Source organism: Poecilia mexicana, unplaced genomic scaffold (genome assembly GCF_051168715.1).
Source record: "Poecilia mexicana isolate PSO_F unplaced genomic scaffold, ASM5116871v1 scaffold_11, whole genome shotgun sequence".
Classification (NCBI taxonomy): Eukaryota; Metazoa; Chordata; class Actinopteri; order Cyprinodontiformes; family Poeciliidae; genus Poecilia; species Poecilia mexicana.
This window is the reverse complement of record NW_028263380.1, coordinates 7,428,895-7,449,938: the sequence shown is the minus strand read 5'-3', so window position 1 is coordinate 7,449,938 and position 21,044 is coordinate 7,428,895. Positions and strand designations below refer to the sequence as shown.

Below are 21,044 nucleotides of genomic sequence, written 5' to 3'. Positions count from 1 at the left end.
ACATGATGCGGGGGGGGGATGGCCGATGTTTCTGATTTGATGCTCCGTGCCTCCAGCAGGTCAAGATGCGCATGAAGACAAGTTATGATGGCAGGGATGAAGGAAAGGAAAGGAACGCTGGAAGGAGAGATGGAAAACTGATTGGAGATCAGCATTGGGGCGCTGAAATGTTGTTTTGCAGCGAAACCAGACGAGCCATGTTGCAGTCGAGTCCTCAACTGTAGACGCCCCCATGTGTGACGAATGAGATGACTTCTGCTTAAAAATATTCATAAGCGTCAATTTATTCATTCATTTCCCCCCATATTTTGTCATGTTAAATCCAGAAACCTCATGGGGATATTATATTTACTTTTGTGATGCACATATAATAATGAGACGCAGGACTAAGTCAGGAACATGAAAGCAAACACGTTAGGAAAACAAAAAGCATTGGGATTTCCCTTCTTTTTTTTCTAGATTGGTGTTAATCCTCATGTGCAGAGTTTACATTTTAAAAATATCTGGGGCTTGGAGCTTAATCTGCTTTGGTCACATGACCACGGCTGAGCGAGGATGAAGCAGGACATCAAGACGAGAGATAACAGATTGGAGTTTGTTAAAAACAGATTTCCTAATATGTAGGAAATGATCACAGCACTGTAATATCACTGCAGCGGTTTAGCAGAGTGAAGGCTTGGATTAGATTTGGAGATAACTCCGAAGGTGGGATAACACAGCGGAGAGCAGACATGTTTCATCACAGAAGAAGAATCCACACTGTTACTGTGGGATGGGGGGAGGACACACACTGGTGGCTGTTACATCCTGTGCATGAGGGGCAGTCGATGTGCTTCCCGGGAAGGTTTGAACTTACATGGACGGAAGGAAACCTGACAGAGCTCTGAGGCACAAAGCGGTAAAACTATCAGATCCCCATCTTCGACGTTTGGCTTTGAAAGGTCGTCGTTCAGCAAACTCCACAACTCATCTACTGTCCTGTAGACGAGCACTCTCACCTCTCACTGAGATCCTCTGCCCTGTGTCCGCCAAACGGCTGGAAGCCGGCCCTTTGCGGGGACGCGGGGCTGCAGGGGGAGGCCTGCCCGGGTCGGCCGAGCGAGGCCCGGCGACTCCGACGCCTCTGCAGGCCTCGATGCTTCTCCGCTCCGCCGAGGCTGACGCGCCGGCGGTCGCGGCATCCCGTGGGCGGCGGCTGGCTGTCGTCGTCGCCGTCTTCGTGACGCAGAGTCATCTGGAAGACAGCGGGGCACGGGTGGGAAAGTAAGAGAACTGCAAAAATGCCAAGTCTTTCCAAGAGTTTTTTGGTCTACTTTCTAGTGCAAACACCTTAGAATGCTTGAAATAAGACAAAGCTAACTTACAAGTATCATTTCAGCACGATGTAGGAACTGGAACTTTTCATCAATATTACGATTCATTGCTTTAAACCAAGCACCTGTGTCTTACAAGTTACTTCTAAGTTAGTTCTGTCTTATTTCTAGTGTACTAAGATATTTGCACTAGAAACGAGACCAAAGATACTTGGTAAGATTTGATGTTTTTGCTGTGAGTGATAAAAGGTTCTTCTCTTCAAGATCCAAGAGGTTGATCCAAGGCTGATCAACTGCAGTATATAAACTATATGGCCCATGTGATCTATAATAAACTTTATACATTACCAATGCGTAGTTCGTTTGTACCTCGTAAATGTTGAGCTGCTCCACCAAGTCCAGGTCAGTGCCTTTCCTTCCCAGGTGTCTCTGTGACACTGTGTCCATGCCTTGTTCCTCCAGACTGTCCACCATGTCGTAGAAGGAGTCCTGGTCAGGCAGCGCCGCGAGTGTCTGCAGAAACCACCAAAAACATAAGACACAACATGCGGTGGTCAAAATGTTATAGAACACAACTCAAGGCCTGGAGAGGCAAATCCAGCCAGGTTTCTTACGTGGCTCTCTAGGGTCCAGCAGGAAGCTTAAATAAAACCTTCTAGATGGCCGTTGTGTGCTTAAATTTTACTCTATCAATCAAATCAAAGCAGTTTTTGTCTTTAAATTACCAACCAATCAGCTTTTTTGATTCCGCGATCGCTAAAATTCACGCAAAATCAACAGAATCCCACACTTTTTCACGCCAACGCATCATTGTGAGTTTACTACAAGTTTTCAACATTGTCAAAAACTTTGAGCTTCCACGATGCTAAATCCCACCTGCAGGTGGCAGTATTTCTTACTTCTATCCTCAACCTTACATGATGTCCAGTTTTAGTCAGTGATCGATGTGGAGTATATAAAAAAAAGTCACTTTTATCATCACACGAGTGAAAATATTGCAAAATGTATCGCAAATGTGTCTAAATCAGGGATTTTGACTGCAGAAACAATCCCAATCATCAGTGTACAGAAATGTTTAGTATAATTTAATCTAATCGAATGCAGACACAACTGTTTACTAATATTCTAGCAGTTTCTTAATGGGTTTTATCAACACATTCTGGCACAAATGGCCCTTTGAGAGCAATCACGTCCTGGACATGGCCCAAGATGAACCACAAAAACTATTTATTATTATTATTAATTTATTTATTTACTGAAGGGGCTCAAAATACTCCAGAGAAGCTCTCATCAGCCCACCTTGTTGATGAGGGTCATGGCGTAGACCAGCAGCTCGGTGTCCACTCCGTCTTTCTCCTGCAAGATCTCCATTGCATTGAACCAAGACTTACAGCCTGAAATTGGCACGGATAATAAAATATTAACTCTCATCTGCATTCAAGCAAACAAATAAAAAAAATCAATACGAGGAGAAAGTACTTATACATATACATGGCTGTACCTCTCTTCACGTCCACGGAGGTGATGGCCTGTATGAGCAGCGGCGCGTTGGACTCGGAGTACTCCACAAACACCAGCAGCAGCTTCAGAGCCGTTTTCACCACCAGACGGAACTAAAAGGGGGGAAACAAAAAAAAAACCCAAACGTGAAAACACGTTTCTGAAACGTGTTTCTGAAACACTGCCTGTTCTTACCCCATTTCATGATCACAACTTACTGTTTCCTCCCTTCCCGGTTTTTATTTGACTCCCCAAAATAAACCATTTCATTCCCCCACTTCACTTGGTGTAGCAATCTGTTATTCTAGATGGACTGTGGTAATTTTTCTTAAAAATGTCATATTCTCATTGAGTGTGATTCTAATCCTCATTCAACCTGCTTTATTGTACAGAAAAATAAATCAAACCAAAATATCTCAACAACTGGTAGAAAATTAAAATGATCTGTGGACATAGTGGGAACAAAATGTTCAAACAGCGATACCACGACGCTTTTTAGGGGGGACTTAGTTTGCTTCATGCTTTGACACATAATGAATGGCATAGTTTTAAGATGTGGGAGCAAAGAAAAACAGACGTTATTTTGCTCCTTTGTTTGTTTGTCTCCGTCTCTAAGCAAACAGTAGCACTTCTGTGAAGATGTGCATTTGTTTACGCAGAGCTGGGATTCGGTGATAAAAAAAAAAAACCCTCCATAATGCAAAATGCGTTTCAGAGAGGAGAGTCAGTTCAGAGACAGACTGCAGTTAGGGTTGCATTTGATGTTAAGGGTGACAGTTACGGTCAGGAAAGTGGCTGTTACGGTAAAACGGATTATTTTTAGTGTTGTTTTTTTATATATATATGAATCTCCCCCCTCTCCCTGCGTTGCATGCGATTCGTCCTCCCTCAGCAGCTGGTGAAGCTCTCCAACAAAAGGTGCTGCAGAGTCCTAAAGGCAGAGTTTATATGCCGCACACGTTATAATATCTGTTTACACGCTCTCCGCAAGATCAGCTGAAGAAGGAAAGAAAAACGAACCACGTCAGCTGAGAGCGCAGGCTAAAGTCACAGATGTGTTTGTGTGCGTTTCCTTGGATGGCTGCTAAAAATACAGTTTCCCAAACAATGGGTGGCTGTTCAAAGCTAATGACAGCCTGCAGTCCTCTTTTTTTTCTCTCTCTCTCTCTCTTCTTTCTCGTTTTGTGCACAGACGCTTCGCCGTTACCTTTGAGCCAACCAGAGTGTAGAGCCACTGGATGGTCTCCGGGTGGCCGATGACGCCGTTCATCCCGTCCACGTACAGCATGATCTGCCCCAGAGCTGACAGAAGGATCAGGAGAGAGATACAAGGTTTGAGATTTTTATCCACAACTATGTACTGAATTCAGACCAAACACAAGCTAATTTAACGGCGACGGGCGAGAAATCAACGCAATTTGAAGTTCTAAAATCTCTCAAAAATGTTTTGTCACATCAACACGTTGAAAATAACTTTTGATTGTGCCGTAAGTGAGTAAGAGTCTTTTTGCTGAGAAATTCCACTTTTCATGAAACTATCAGAAAAAAAAAAAAAAGAAAGAAACTTCTCTGTTACTTCTCAGACTGACACATTTGTAAATGGCATCATGGAGAGTTTGGAGCTGAAAAGTATAACGGCATCAAGCAAATTGTCGGTAACGGTTTTGTTGCTTTTCATTTTGCCAAACCGGAACATTTTTTTAACTCTTGTCCTCCTTAAACATGGCAGCTTCTTTGAAATCTGTATTGGTCACACATTTACAGAATCATGACTGAGTAGGGTGGAGCAAATGGTATGTGATTTAGAGATAAAGGAAGAAAGTTCATTTGTAATAACTGCACTTTAAGTGCCAAAAGTTGTGCTACTCAAGGCTGATCCTGTGTAAAAAAACAAAGCTGTTTTTTCTTTTTATCTTGCATGCTTTGTATCTAAGATTGTGTCGCATCTACATCCAAATCTATCAGTTTTAGTCTTTATGGTGAGCAGCCAGGCTGGTCTCTGTGTCCTTTTTTAAGTTATGATCTTTCAGCTCATGGAAATCTGCACAGATTTCAAATAGTGGAAGAAAGCGTCCCACTAAACTGCTTGAAGTGAGTAAAAAGCTGTAAATATAAAATGTGTACTGTACCGTCACATTTAAACAGCTATATTAGAATTTCTTTTCCATTTCTGAGCAGCAAACACACTTGGAAATGAGTCAATATGAGTGATTTAAAGTTGAAGTATGTAGCTTTTACAACAAAATATGTTTTAAAATATTTGTTAAAACTATCACTATGTCGTCAGTGTAACATAAGACAGAAATTGTGGGGAAAAAAATAAATAATTTACCTCCTCTGCCTTGTTCCACCACTCAGTCAAAAACAACCAATCAGAAGCTAGAGGAGGGTCTTAGCGCTGTCAATCACTCTCATGCTCACCCTTCCTGCTTGATCATTGCTAAACTACAGCTGGTTCACCACAACACACCCTGCCACAAATGCTAAGGCTAGTTAGCATACGACGGCAGATAAACGGTTTTCCTGTAACGGTAAGTTGTTTTTCCACCAGTAGCGCATGGAGCAGCGTACAGGAGGCTGTTGACACCCTCCTATTGTCTCTGGTTGGTTGTTTTTGCATTTTTGCAGACGGCGGTAGTAACACTGGGAGGAGGTGGAAGAGCGTGATTTTTTTCAGATGACCTGTCTCATAGGAACCGTCATGTAATGGTGACAGATTTAATAAATATGGAAAAATATATTTTTATAAAAGTTGCAAACTACAGACTGAACTGAGAGCCACAATAATCTGCAGGGATGCTTCTGCTGGTGTTGAAAAAAACAACAACAACATACTTTAAACTGAAAGTAAGAAAAGACACTCCACCCATCTTGCTGGATGAATATGACATCCTGTTGCAACAGAGCAAAGCTCGGACATCTTGATGTAACACTCTTGATAAATGCGCAGGTCTGGACTGCAAGGTTTGGTGTTAACCAGTTTGTAGAATCAGAAGTAGGTGCGGCATAGAGTCATGACTGGGTGAATAATTAATGCAACTGATGCAAAGAGGTCTGTTTACACTGGTATTTATTGCAGTGGCAATAATAATAATAATAATAATAATAATAATAATAATAATAATAATAATAATAACAACAACAAAACCAAAATAAATTGCTCAAAAAAACAAGAGGAGGGGGAAAAATAAAGCAACCAACAAAAAAGAAAAATAATAATCAGTGATACTTCAAATCCTAATAGAGTCCAAAAGAAGTCCACGAACAAAGGGAGAATAGTTCTTTTCCTTTAGATACTCCCTTAGAGTTTAGTTTGTTTCCTGTGTGGAGAGTGTCGTTTCATTTTCCTACCACCAGGTGGTGTGTGGGTAGCTCGCCATCCACCGTCATCAAGTGAGTCAATGAAGGAGGAAAAAAAACCTGACCTAAAAGGCCAGAAAACATACATTAAGTTCATATATAAATGTTATATTTATATAAGCTAAATGGCGGGGGGAAATAAAAACAATTAAATACATACTTGCTATGGTGGATAGGTGGATAGCCGGAAGTAAGGTCATGTAGCGGATGACGATTGTAGAATAGTCAACTATTTTTTACAACATGCTCCACCACAACTCTTTGAACGTCCTGTGGAATAAGGCCGTTCCTTGACAAAGGAACCCTGTGGGTTGGTGGTGTAATGGAGTGACTGGGTCCAGGTGGCTCCCTGCCAATCAGTGGACAAATGGGTTGGAGGAGCTGAAGGGGCTTGAGGCACAGTTGCTTTTTATTTTCCAAAGTTATGGGGGGAGGAGAGGAGAGAATGGATATTTCAGGCGCCTGAAATAATCTGTTCCCCATACATAAAATGGAAACAAATTAATTTACTGTTTCCAAATTCTCAAAAATTATGTGTGATCGCATACTAGACATTTCCTTAATCCAGTAATCTGTCATATTTTATATTAGAACGGGATTTACCAAAAATGCTACACTCTGATCTTTTCAGGAAGTCTTTATTTTTTGTGCCCTGCTATCAGCCAACTTCCATTCTCTTGTATCAGAAATGAAAAATTATAAATGAACACTACGTGTTGGAAACCTGTGTTTGTTGACTGACTTTTATTTGTGACGCTTAAGAGACAAAAGTTGAAAAAAGATCGATTCTCTTCGCGTTTAAAATAACACAAAAGAGCGTAAAAAGACCTACACACAAGACCTGGTTCATTGATTTATTTCATTTTGAAACCTGCCGATTAAACTGAAAGTTACAACAATGACATGATTATACGAGTAGTTTTTTTTTTTTTTTTTTTTTTTTTTTTTTACCGAGAAATCGATCAGAAGCGCCGTGAAAATGGTCAGATCCGCCGGATCCGCCTCTCTGGCTGCAATGCGCGCTCCCGACTCAGGGGGTCAGATTTTCACAGGTGAACAGAATTTCGCACAAGACCGGAAATACACATGAGGATCCCAGAGCTTAAAGGGACGGTGGTTGGGTCATGTTGGTCACGTGGGTTACATTGAGCTTGAGGAAGGAAACCTTGTCCTCTGTCAAACATGATTCTGGATGCAAATGTGAGATTTGAGGCTCTGTCCGCGCTTCTGGGGACAAAAGTAACATCCCTCGATGGCGGGAACCCTTGGAAAGCTGCTCCCGTTTTATTAGTTGGAGGTTTTGTTAAACAACTGATCCCCGACAGTATAACCATTAGCGCATGCAGCAAATTTCATCCATCGACGAAGGAGTTACTCATCGATGAGAAGGAATTCTTTGACCCGGGTTATGACTTCGACTTCACTAATCTCTCTGACTCGGCTGATTGCATGAGAGGAAATGAGACGTACGAGCGTCCAAAAGGCTGGTACCGCATGGCCCTGAAGGTCAAAGGTAAATATCCGGAGGGAGACGCCTGGTTGGGCACCAATGGATGGAGGAGTAACTCCGTGCCTGGAGAGTGGCCTGTGTCCTACCATGGAACCGGGTTAGAAGGAGAGAGAGGCATCATCAGCAGTCACTACAAAGCTGGAGATGGGCAAGTTTACGGAAGAGGAATCTACTCAACGCCTGAGCTTCATGAAGCGGAGAAGTACTCCAAAACCTTCACGTCAGGGTCCACAGGAAAAACCTTCACAGTGATCATGCAAAACCGAATCAATCCAAAGAAGAGGCAGATTTGTGACAAATACTGGCTCATCCCTGTTCCGGAGGGAACATCAGCAGATGAGGAGAAACGCATCGTTGAGAGTTCAATACGTCCGTACGGCGTTCTGATCAAGGAAGTTGAAGACTAACTCCAGAGGCCTAAAAGACTGGAGCCAAGAAACATGAAATCTAATTTGTTTCATTGTGGACAATTTAATTCTTCTCACATGAGCCAACAAAGAAAAGGTTTGATCAGCTTTACGTTATGAGCATTCTGTAAATTGTTTAATTTTATATGCATTTGTAGCTGATAGAAAAATTGGCGCACTAAAGTTACCAAATGCAAGTCATTTTATGCAGCATCATTGCTTAAATCTGACAGTTTTGTTTGGTTTGATTTTTCTTGCATTGTTCTGTCTAGCTGCAGATTTTGACTTTGATTTTGTGCACGTATTTTGTTTCAGGTTTAAGATAAAGTAATTAGTTCATGTATTCGTCTGCTGGTTGTTTTATTGCTGCTTGGTGGGTTCTTTTTTTTTTTTTTTATGGAAATGAGTCATTGATAAACAGACACGGGCCACACCAGGGGTTTCCACCAGCAGCACAATCACTTGCATTCATTTCACCATTGTGAAAGGCAAAGGGCTCAATAGTGATTGAAACTGTTAATGTGATGGAGAATGCAACGTTTCTACTAAGGCTATTGCAGCCATTTTTCATTAAACTAACACAACAATGTAGACTTTCTGCATGTTTTATATATATTCTGAATATGTACACATGCACTCATGGGCCAGGTGAATGCTTACCCTACCTTAAACAGCATTCATAAATCATCTACTTGTACATCCTTTAAAATCCTGGTAACTGGAAGAGATGTTGGGTTGGTTGTCTTTTGCTCTTGTTGAGCTTTGAACAATTTGGGTACGATTGACATTATCTGTAAATTGCTTTAGCTTGTTTGTAGTTTATTGTACCAGTTGATGATAAAATAACTTCCCTTTTAAAATTACAATTACATAAAATAACCCTAAGTTGATAATAAAACATATCTTTAGATGCGAACCACGGTGATCTAAAAATGATGTTTCAGCTGGTGGTGGTTCCAAAATAAATTAAAAAAGAAGTTAAAACTGAAAGTAAAATACATTTCCCACTTCTGACTTTATATAGACACTTTCTAACTGTCTGATCACGACATGCTGTAGCTAGAGAGCGGTGCGCTAGCACCTTGGGCCTCAGGAAGGAGCTGCTGGTTTCTGTCTCAACTTTACATTTGGACAAAAACAAAACTCATTTTTATACAATTAATCCTGGACAAACTAAGCAGGTATGGTGAGGAGTTCTTCATCAACGAGAAGTCCTGTTTTAACCCAGGTTATGACTTCGACTTCACTAATCTCTCTGACTCGATTGCTTGCTGACTTACCAGTGCCAAGTCAGAGAGCGCTGGTATAGAGATAAAGGAAGGAAGTTAATTTGAGGTGAAATGAATCAAAAAAGTGTTGCAAGATTTTAACTGTGAGTAAAAAAAACACGAGGAGAAATGTGAGTGGGTTTAGCACAAAATGTTTATTAGCTTTTACTCTACAAAAATCATTGCAAATTTTGCGTTTACTGTTGCACAATAAAAACATATGCACATGAATATATGCACTGAAGAGCTAGAGCAAAACTTATGCGGCGCTGCAGGAGGAAGTTCACTCGAGCGAGGTGACAAAAGAAAGGTTTGGCAGGAAAAGCAAAGGTTGAACCAGATGCACAGTTTCAGAGCTGGAACTGCAGTGTCATTCAACTGATGAGCTAGGCTTAATTAAGACTGTAAGACACATTTATGAATTCACCATCTGGATTCATAAATCCACATTATAAGGTTGTAATAACAGGGCACTTTAAGTGCTAAAAGTTGTGCTAATCAAGGCTGATCCTGTGTAAAAAAACAAAGCTGTTTTTTCTTTTTATCTTGCATGCTTTGTATCTAAGATTGTGTCGCATCTGCATCCAAATCTATCAGTTTTAGTCTTTATGGTGAGCAGCCAGGCTGGTCTCTGTGTCCTTTTTTAAGTTATGATCTTTCAGCTCATGGAAATCTGCACAGATTTCAAATAGTGGAAGAAAGGGCCCCACTAAACTGCTTGAAGTGAGTAAAAAGCTGTAAATATAAAATGTGTACTGTACCGTCACATTTAAACAGCTATATTTTAATTTTTTTTTTTTCCATTTCTGAGCAGCGAACACACTTGGAAGTGAGTCAATATGAGTGATTTAAAGTTGAAGTATGTAGCTTTTACAACAAAATATGTTTTAAAATATTTGTTAAAACTATCACTATGTCGTCAGTGTAACATAAGAGAATTTGTGGAAAAAAAATTAAAAATTAGCTCCTCTGCCTTGTTCCACTGCTCCCAGTACCAATCGCAGAAATACACCACTCAGAACCTGGAGGAGGATCTTAGCGCTGTCAATCACTCTCGTGCTCACCCTTCCTGCTTGATCTTTGCTAAACTACAGCTGGTTCACCACAACACAGCCTGCCACGAATGCTAAGGCTAGTTAGCATAGCCATGGTTGACGGCAGATAAACAGTTTTCCTGTAACAGTAAGTTGTTTTTCCACCAGTAGCGCATAGAGCAGCGTACAGGAGGCTGATTGGCAGCACTGACACCCTCCTACTGTCTGTGATTGTTTTTTTTTGTGCATTTTTGCAGATGGCAGTAGTAACATGGGAGGAGGTGGAAGAGCGTGATTTTTTTCAGATGACCTGTCTCATAGAAACCGTCATGGAATGGTGACATAAGAATGGGAAAAATATATTTTCATAAAAGTTAAAAACTGCAGACTGAACTGAGAGCCACAATAATCTGCAGGGATGCTTCTGCTGGTGTTGCAAAAAAAAAATAAAAAAATCATACTTTAAACTGAAAGTAAGAAAAGACACTCCACCCATTTTGCTGGATGAATATGACATCCTGTTGCAACAGAGCAAAGCTCAGACATCTTGAGCTTCAGGAAGGAAACCTTGTTCTCTGTGAAACATGGTTCTGGATGCAAATGTGAGATTTGAGGCTCTGTCCGCGCTTCTGGGGACAAAAATAACATCCCTCGATGGCGGGAACCCTAGGAAAGCTGCTCCCGTTTTATCAGTTGACGATTTTTTTATACAACTGATCCTCAGCAAGAAAACCAGCTTTGCAGAGGAGTTCTTCATCGATGAGAAGGAATTTTTTGACCCGGGTTATGACTTCGACTTCACTAATCTCTCTGACTCGGCTGCTTGCATGAGAGGAAATGAGCCGTACGAGCGTCCAAAAGGCTGGTACCGCATGGCCCTGAAGGTCAAAGGTAAATATCCGGATGGAGACACCTGGCTGGGCACCAATGGATGGAGGAGTTACTCGGTGCCTGGAGAGTGGCCTGTGTCCTACCATGGAACCGGGTTAGAAGAAGCCAGAGGCATCATCAGCAGTCACTACAAAGCTGGAAATAGGCAAGCATGCGGAAGAGGAATCTACTCAACGCCTCAACTTAATGGGGCAGAGATCTACTGCAAAACCTTCACATCAAAGATCACAGGAAAAAAATACAAAGTGATCATGCAAAACCGAATCAAACCAGAGAAGAGGCAGATTCATGGAAACTACTGGCTCATCCCTGTTCCAGCAGGAACATCAGCAGAGGAGGAGAAATGCATCGCTGAGAGTTCAATACGTCCGTACGGCGTTCTGATCAAGGAAATCTGAGACGGGAACTGTGACTTTAACCAGAGCCAAGAAACATTCAGACTGAAATGTGCTCAATCAGGCAAGTTCAAGATCGTTTGTTTAGAACTGTAATTTTGATTCAAGCTTATGTCAAAGTATGGTGAAGTTTATTAAAATACAGGTTGTGCAGGAGCAAGGATTGTTCAAGATCTGATGAGAAAGAAGCTACATAAAACCAACAAAAGACCAAACTGGCAACTGTTCTAGTTAATCCTACCGAGAGTCTCAGAATGAATCATTTTCTGATTTAGCTGTAAATCTTAAACACAGTGTGCGAGAAGAGCTACCAGCTAAATCATTAATATTACATGCAGGAAGCTGATTGTTTTCCTTGTGCTTGGCTGTGGGAGTTTCTTTTTATGTACTTCAGCTGCCAGCTGATAAAGAACAGTTGGGGGTTTTCCACTAGCATGGATTTTCATTTTCAACCTTTATTTTCAGGTTAAAATCTGGGTGCTAAATATGTCATCTTCCACTGCAAACTGCATTTATAATATAAAACCAGATAAATTTTTTTCTTTCAACTTATTTGATAACATTAATAAATTATATTAAATTTATTTTACACCAAAGACGCCTTTGCCAGCCTAACGATGCATTTCGACTCAGGAAAATAAAAAAGCTGCCATATCCATCTTTATATTTTCAGAAAAACCCATAAGTTTATGACCTTGACCGGAGAATGTGTGCCGTGTTTAAGTTTATGCCTCAATCATGATTGTCACGTGTTATTTTGGCAATAAAGACATTTACTGCATGCTGTATCTTACAGTTTTTTCTCAGTCGTTTTGGAGCATTTCTCGAATCATCCTTGAAAGTTGTAAAAAGGTACATGCATTTCTCAAAATGATTCGCACAAACAGAAAAACATGATGGGTTACCTGCAAAACCCAGCATCTTTCTCAAAATCCTTAGTTCATCTATGAAAATAAACCATGTGGATCAATGAACACATCAGCATCTCAGAATCTGTTTCATTGTGTTTGGATAAGACAGACAAATTGATTAACCATGTTGTCAATATAACAGAGGACTTTGGAGGGACATTGTGTTGTAAACTGCAGTTAAAGTTTTGATTTCTTGTTTTGTAAATGGTAATTATGGGAGACAAATGGCAAGAGACTGGACAAGATTCGCATTTATGCTTTTACTGTGATTTGTAAAAGCATAAATGATACAGAAAGCAGAGCACAGAAAAAACAAAGGAAAGCTACAGTGCAGTTTTCATATACTTTCTATCTCCACATTGAGAAAAAGTCCTATATGATTAAGGAATAAAGAGCAGTGTGAGAGGAACTCAGTCAGTATCTTACTGTGGGCCATAAACCATATCCTGAGCGATGGAAGCTACCACGCTCGGCCTCTTCTTCAGTTTGGCCTGCTAACTCCTCAGCCACAGCCTCTTCCTGTTTCTGTGTTGACTCAGCCCAAATCCTTGTCTGTCCATTGTCAGAAATGTAACACTGTGTTTTTCTCTGGCTTTACACTTGACCAAAAATCTTCTGACAGCATTTTTAACTGTCTGTAATGTCCTTCACAATCCTCGAAGGAGGATTAACCTCAGAGCATAGCGTGGCCACAACCATGCTTCACTGTGAATGAGGAGCCAGCTAGGTAGCTATGTATGGGCTATCTACGTAGATAGATAGCTGTCACATGTCGATAAACTGCATTAATAATATGGAGACATCCTGTCACATGTCGATGTCTCTCTGAACCCCAGTTTGCCCACCATGTTGGTTTATAAATGTTATTTAAAGAAACAGAAACCTGTGAAATACCAAGAGCTCGTTAGTAAAATAGAGAAGTTGTGGAGAGTCAACGTCTCAGTGGTGACAGTGGTTACCGGTTCACTTGCAGGCACAAGTTCAAACACACCCAGATGTGCTATTTTATTACCGTACTTAAAAAAAATCTACTCATGTTCGGGTAAATCAAATCTGTTTCCAGTTACACTTTAATTTATAAGGTGTATGCTTCTCTACCTGGCCAATATAACACATCACTCTCATTTTTAGCACTTTTTAAAAAAAAAAATCAAATTCATTTTAGATAAAACTATGACGTCCCAGAACATCCAATCGGATTCTTTCTACATGAATGAATGCCTGAACACACTTTTTAAGTGATTTCAATGAATGGTCATGAACAGGGAGGTGCCGAACTGGGTTGGAGATGACTCATCATTTGAATTATGTCAAAGCAGGTTAAAATCTACAACAGATGGGACCCTGGGAGTTGAACCGCTCACTTCGACTCTACGGTCCACCACTGGTCATCCTGCTGCACTTTTAAATGCAAACAGCGGGTCATTTTCCACCCCAATGGGGTTTAGCTTTGCCATTACCTTTTCTATATCATTTAGGTTATTGTTTTAGTGTTTCCACATATGTACATCATTACTGGGTGTAATGGAGAGACGAATTACCTCTTAATATGTAGTTCTGGTAGTTCTGGTCAGCCTCTGCTCCCACTTTGATGAGACAAGTCAAACCTTCAGCCATCACAAACTCGTGGACAAGGTCCTTGTCATCCTGAAATAACAGAGAGAAAATTAAAAAGAAAAAACATCTAACTGTAAAATGAAACTATAATTGAAAACTCATTAAAAGTTGCAATCTCACAAATTACCACATGATGTCAGTAGTGTGCAGAACAAGGATTAACACAACTTTCTCGCTTTAATAAATGCTTCAGGGTTTTCAGTAAGATGTTTTGATTGTTTTTCCTTTTGTAAACATTTTAAGCAACACAAGTCAGCATAGCTGGCTGAACAAGTGAAAAATAAAAGTGTTGCCTTCAGCTGCACTTTATTTAGCCTATTATTTAGTCCTTCAAAGTAGCTGAGCACAGAAATGAATTGTCTAAACTCTCTTCCCTAAATTATTCACACCAAAATATAAACTGCTAAGTTGAAAGGAATATCTCAGTTTGTCTGTGACAACAAACTGAGGCTTGCTGCATTTACAACGTGTTACCTGAAAGATCTGCTTTAAAGAGAACAGAGCCCTTCTCAAGTCCCGTCCATTGGAGTTATAGAGTTTCTCTGCAGAGAAGGAACACAAAACAAAGTGCATTTATGATACCCAACAAAGGCTGGTACACAGCAACATGTTGACATTTATCTCCCTGAACATCTTTCATCTCTCTCCAGTCTTCACATGTTTTATGGTGAGGAGAGGATCAATAAAACCTGTAGGTGAAATGAGTTTCAGCTGTGTCGAAGTTGCACAAGAGGCAGCAGTTTGACGGAGCAAAACCACACGATTTGGTAAACTGAGGCGAGCGCTTTATTTCGCTTTTACCAACTTCTCCATAGGCATGTGGATGAAATGTTTCCTGCACAAACACACACACATGCATACATACAGAAGGACACACATGTATGACACAAGGACGATCCGAGGTCTGTTGGAATGTTAATGGGTTGCTGGCTGGAGTTCAACATTGAAGTATTCGGGTCACGACTCGGAAACTTTTCAGGGCAGATGTCTACAGGCCTTCATACCCTCACAGTGATCTCTAACCTGCTGAGAAGTTCTTCGAATGAAACAACAGCACGATGTTTTATTAAAGTTTTATTTCAATTTTCTTACATCTTTCACTGCATTGATGTGAAACTTCATACAACTACAGCAGTGCTATATAACAACATCTCATCGGGATGAGTCCAGAGGGATCTTTGGCCATGTCTCTTTGCACAATTTCTCTTATGTTCTCCAGTTTTCTGTAGGTTTGAAGCATGAACACCAACATGACCATGGAAGAATGCTGATTTTGTGTCTGCGAATGGATAAGCCTTGCAATAACAAATTTTGCTGGACAATAAATTATCCCAGAAACTATTGCGATAAACGATAATATTGCTATTTTGAGACTATTAAGAACAGATATACTGATAATGGCATCATAATGCGAGATCGTTATTCAGACTGGAACTGGAAGATGTTTTAAATGTTGAAAATAAAACACAATGACCAAAAAAGGAAACACAAACAACATACAACCTAAACCATAAATAACATGGGTTATGAAATTTATATAAAAATGTACGTTAATAAATGTTAATCGTCAGAATGGAAAACATCGAGCTCATTTTAATTGAACGTGCCATGGTGAAATATGTCTATACGTGTTTCGAAGCGTTATCCACCAACTAACCCAGAATAAACTAAATTTAAAAATTGCCAAGCTTAGACATTTCAATATGACAATCAACACACATCTGCCCTTCTGTATTAACAAGTCTTTCCACTTTTGAAGAACAGCTGACCCATATGGGTCATGTCACATTTGTAACCATAGCAAAACAGGAAGTGTGTAGTACATACAGTGCATTAAAGTGAGCATATCTGCTGGTACAGTTTACGGTTCGTTATTATGATGATGCTGTTGAGCGTGGAAGGAAAAGACGGTTTTTGGCACGGCTCCATGGTACCGGGTTTGCTACTCAAGGCTAACCCGACTAAAGGGTCAGAATCATTATCATTCCTCACTCAGACAAAGAATTACTGGCCCGTCTGTCTCCACCTCTGAAGGACAATTTCTAAGAGATTAGCAACGGCATTCGTGATATGAACCTCTGATAGCCAACATAGTGATGCTCAAATGATGAAAGGTCATTAAATCATCCACATGATCCATCTTAACGGTGCAGTGGTGCAATAAGATGAACATGTCGAGGTTAGCAAGGGCGTCGATGGAGCCAAACACCCAAAAACCCATCAATAAACATACCAAGGATTTTACCCAAAAGCCATCCAAACAATATAAAAAAACTACAGTAACTCAAAAATCTGAAGATTTCTCTTAAAATGCCACACATCGGGATGTAAAAACTGAGACCTTGAATTGAAAACTGTGATGTGAGATTTGTTCAGTACAATTCATCATCAAATGTAATAGCCTGGTTTTATAAATGTGTACACATTTAAGCTTTTATTTCAGCATAAACCTTCGTTTGGCTGGAGTCTCTTAGATCTCCACATTTTGACGTTGTAATATTTTTCCAGTTTACCTTGTAAAAGTTCTCAAAATCTTTTAGATTGTGAGAACATGTCTTGCTCTCAGCCCTCTTCAGGCAACAACACTGATTTCCAATGAGAAGTAGTTCTGAACTTTGACTAGGTCACTCCAGAACTTTCATTTTCTTCTTATTAAACATTGTTTTTGTTAATTTGAATGTATAAATAAAATCCTTTCACCTGCTTTTTATTTTTCTTCTAGCAAGTGCCTAAAGGTTTTGGGTCAAAACTGACTGAACTATCTACCATCCACATTGACAAAACATCCAATTCATACAGATACAAAGGAACCCTGCGGCCTAGGGGTCGTAGGGTTTGTTCGGCATGGCTTGTTTGTCGATCAAACCATGCATGGAACTACAAAAGAGATAACAAAAGATCAAGTTCATTTTTTATAGAAACTTAAAATATTCTGAGTCAAGATTTATGGTAGATTTTGCAACAGTTGGATGTTTTCTTTGAAAAAGTTCTGATTTACAATCGTACTCCTTAATCCTGACAAATGGAAAATGTGGAATGACTCCTGGAAGTCTTCCTGACTAGTTTCCGACTTCTCTTTTCACAACTGTTGTACATATAATGCTGTAAAATTTTAAAGCATCTTTCCAACTTTATAGAAAACAATGGTTTTACCAAAATACAAATAATTTCTGGATTTAAGTTGCTACTATTTTCTCATGCTTTGAACACTACAATGTGGATTTTTACCAACGGGTTTTAAAAGGCTGGACGGCTGCGTGATGAAGAGTTCGGCACAGGCTCACTTGGATTGGAGACAAAAGCGGAAAACAAAAGAGAGACTGAGGAAGGGTGTGTGAAACCGTTCAATTTTGACGCTGACTTTGGTGGTTTTAGTGCAACGACAGCGATCAATCCGTGAGGCTACTGTATTCCTTTAAAGTAGTTGTGTTACAGGCATTATTCGGAAAAAGCATTTTACAATATGTATTTCAATAGAATAAAAAAGATATATGTTTCTGTGTAAATGTCTCACGTTACAATATGGACACCTGTGGCTTAGAGACGAGTGTGGCCGATATGTGTACAATTTTTGTTTCTTTTTTACCCTCCCACAGTCTTAAGATGGTGGTCATTTGGACCCCATAAGCTTTTTACCTCGTGTGTGGTCCCACAGGGTCACACCCCATCTGTGCTTTAACAAGTTTTTATTTATGTGTGTGGTTTTGGGAACTGACAGTCTGACAGGACAACCTCCCCGCTGCCCGACCGTGACATCTGCCGCGCTGATCCAGAGCGTCACGCTAAGATTGTGGGAGGGTTAAATTAAATGGGCGTGGCTTATATTCAGGTGCTCTCACAAGTCCAGAATTTATGTTCATGCCTACAAGCAAATGTGACGAAATCTTTATTTCGGTTCAACAGATTCTCCAGAACATACAGCTGGTGTGAACACAAGAACTTAAACCTGCAGGGTTATCGCATCTTTTAGTGTTTTCTATATCTCTGTCTGTAACACATGTCTGTGTTGTTAAATGTAACAAAATAAGCGGAAAAGCTTCAGCGAAGATTTGTCATGGGCTCGTTTTCTTGGAAGTTTAACAAAGGGTGTGTGCACTTCCGAGAACCCTTATGAATCATAGAGCAACGTAAACTCGGCTAAGTCCAGCGGTCCCGAGTTTGCCCAGACTTCCCTGGAAATCAAGAGGCCACTCAAACGTCCAATCTGGCAGTCGCGGCTTTTGCAAAGCCCTTCTGTGTGTCGTTTGTGATCTTCATCAGAGCACGAGTGGCGCTGTCAGGGTAACCTTTACCAACAGCCAGCCTCTGCATCTGGAGCACGTCAGCAACAGCGATAAGACGCGCCAGTTATTTCTGCTCCAGATGCTTTCTTCGAATCCCACCTTCTACACTTGGGGTTTATCGTGTAGAGTTTTAAAGCCCACAGGTGAAACACCAGCATCAACATTCCACCTTGTTGCTGTGTCAGTGTTGTCACGGTAATGGCGAGGATACACCTGGTCGGCATTACTGCCATTTTGCTCCAGAGTAAACATGCTTTGGGCAGGCTAAATAATTAATGGACCGCTTTCCAGTTGACACCGTGGGCTGCAGCTGTGTTAACACTGCGGAAACAAGCTGGAAAGGATCGAAACATAAATAACTCTCGCATCCAACCACCTGCTTTAATGCAGATGCCTAATTGCCAGTTCTTAAGAGAATGATCCAGGTCGACTGCAGCTCACTCCCAAGTTTAAAGCTTCCTGTGAAAACATATAAAAAAAAAAAATTCTGTCTTAAAAAGAAGGAAGAAAAAGACACCCCGTTTACAGCTCCAACTCCAACACACAGATCAGATTAGAAGGTGGGGAAAAAAATAATAATAATCCACGTTTTGCAGTGTCCACGTGTCTCTCGCTGGTCACCCTTCCTTTCGCCTGGCGCCTGCTTTCCTTATTGTCACAAGAAAAGCATCAAGCCTCACTGGGATGTGTCATTGTGGCCTGTGCGCCTGCTGATGGGCTCCGTGCGTACATGTGTGAGCCAGAGCCGGGGCCGGCAGACAAACCGACGAAAGCAAAGACAGCGAGGCGCGTTTCATTTATAGGCCCTCTTGCAGTTTTACGGTTTTGTTTTGGAGGACTCGCAGCTCGTGTCCGCGCTGTTTCGCCCCACGTCCTCGGATGACCCGACAGCGTCAGCCCTGACCTGACGCTCCTCCAGATGCTTTAGGACAACGCTCCGCTTCCAGGGTCCTCATCTCCATAAAGCAAGGTGGAAGTCAAACAAGAGAATGGGTTATCTTCGTTGTTTCTAAAGTATTTTGAGAAATATCGCTATAAGCAACTAAAAACTACAATATCTGACCTGTGATGACTTTTGAACTTTTATATGTCAAATACCATTCTTCTGGAACTTATTTCCAGACACATATGAGCAACATTTCTGAATTGGTTTATCGATTGGTGTATCTCTAGGTGAACTAATAATTAACATTAAAAGTGAATTAATTGAGAAATTACATTGAACTTTGCTACCCAAAACACCGACGCATTGAAACGATAGTGATATCTGTATCGGTCCCAATAAAGTTCTGACAATGTGCCTGATTCATAAAGGCGGATCTGTTCATTCTAATTCTATACTTTAATTCCTAATTGCACTTTCTGAACCATCTGACAGTAGGTTTGTTGCAGTTTATTTACTGTTGCATGTTTGACCATGCTAGTCACAAGGTAGTTTGCATTGGCTCTTGTACTCCTAATTGCACTGACTGAACAAATTAAAGTCGTGTTGCATTTACATGTTTGACCCAGCTTGTGAAGCAGTTGGTGTATTCTGCTGTACTGTTGCAGAGTTATCAAAGAAATTTGTGATTTAATACATTTATGTCGTGAATGTGTGTGTGTGTGTGTATGGTTGTGTGTCCTGTGTGTCTCTGTGTTGCCCTGCAACAGACTGGCGACCTGTTCAGGGTGACCACGCCTCTCACCCAGAACGTTAGCTGGAGATAAGTACCAGCACCCCTCCCGACCCCACTAAGGGACAAGGGTGTAAAGAAAATGGATGGATAATACATTTATGTCTGTATGTAAAAAAAAGAACAATTTTAAGTCAATTCAGCACCATTTTTCTGTATCAGATATAAATATACATTTCGGTATTGAAAGTTAGAAAAGCAAATCTGTGCATCCCTGACGCAATGTAAACGCTGACATAATAATAATGAAACAAATTATGCAGGGGACGATGGGGGTCGTTTTTGAACCATCCTACTTCTGCATGTGCGTGCATGTGTGTGTGTGAGTGTGTGTGAGTTTCCTCCACAGAGGAACAGAGACTCTCTACCCGGGCTGTCTGCTTTGTCGTTCAGGAGTGGTCCAATCCCTCCTCCTGCCCCTCCTGTCACAATGCGATTAATGCTGTGACCCCTTCAGCTTTGACTAATCCGTTAACATTTACTGCACCATCCACAAGTTCTCCAGAACAGAAAAGGTCAAGATGGACAAAGCAAGGCCTCATCCTCTGCTGCTGTAAAACACAGAGATCTACTCTTGGTTTGGTCGAGTACAATATTTGCAAAGAAGAAGGAGAAGAAAAAAAAAAAACAAAACAAAAGAGTCCCCAGGTAACTGCTTTCTTATTCTACCGAAAAGCCCTTAGCAAACAGTTTACTGCCTCTGAGCTTAATCCTCAGTCTTAACAACAGGCAGTCAGATAAGTACATGTTTCTCTAAGGGGACCCGCTTTATTCAGGAGAATAAAAGTGAGACTGTGCAGGTGGACATGAACAGATAATGTAGAGACATGCCCTCCACTCCACAGCACAGATCCATTCTCCCCGCTCTGTGAGCATGAG

General features: G+C 40.8%; 3 protein-coding genes across 8 annotated transcripts in view; 2 read left to right on the top strand and 1 right to left on the bottom strand.

Moving 5' to 3' along the window:
- The window catches only part of fhod3a (formin homology 2 domain containing 3a), a 76,663-nt gene that overhangs the window by 25,147 nt on the left and 30,472 nt on the right, over window positions 1–21,044 (bottom strand). For 4 of the 6 annotated variants that reach the window (XM_088010116.1, XM_088010119.1, XM_088010117.1 and 1 more), the window contains 7 exons: window positions 14,681–14,748; window positions 14,131–14,236; window positions 4,021–4,115; window positions 2,815–2,926; window positions 2,613–2,707; window positions 1,683–1,826; window positions 999–1,234 (listed from right to left, as the gene is read on the bottom strand). In XM_088010116.1, the coding sequence (XP_087866242.1) occupies window positions 999–1,234; window positions 1,683–1,826; window positions 2,613–2,707; window positions 2,815–2,926; window positions 4,021–4,115; window positions 14,131–14,236; window positions 14,681–14,748 (856 nt within the window). Of the gene's footprint in view, window positions 1–856; window positions 884–998; window positions 1,235–1,682; window positions 1,827–2,612; window positions 2,708–2,814; window positions 2,927–4,020; window positions 4,116–14,130; window positions 14,237–14,680; window positions 14,749–21,044 lie in introns of all 6 variants that reach the window. The other 2 variants (XM_088010121.1, XM_088010122.1) reach the window with 1 other exon arrangement.
- LOC148156393 (uncharacterized) lies at window positions 6,909–8,681 on the top strand. Its single transcript, XM_088010123.1, has one exon. It carries the CDS (start codon window positions 7,356–7,358, stop codon window positions 8,088–8,090), a length of 735 nt encoding a protein of 244 aa, XP_087866249.1. The 5' UTR covers window positions 6,909–7,355; the 3' UTR covers window positions 8,091–8,681.
- Window positions 10,764–12,459, top strand: LOC106923140 (uncharacterized). The gene has a single exon (XM_014996031.2). It carries the CDS (start codon window positions 10,977–10,979, stop codon window positions 11,679–11,681), a length of 705 nt encoding a protein of 234 aa, XP_014851517.2. The 5' UTR covers window positions 10,764–10,976; the 3' UTR covers window positions 11,682–12,459.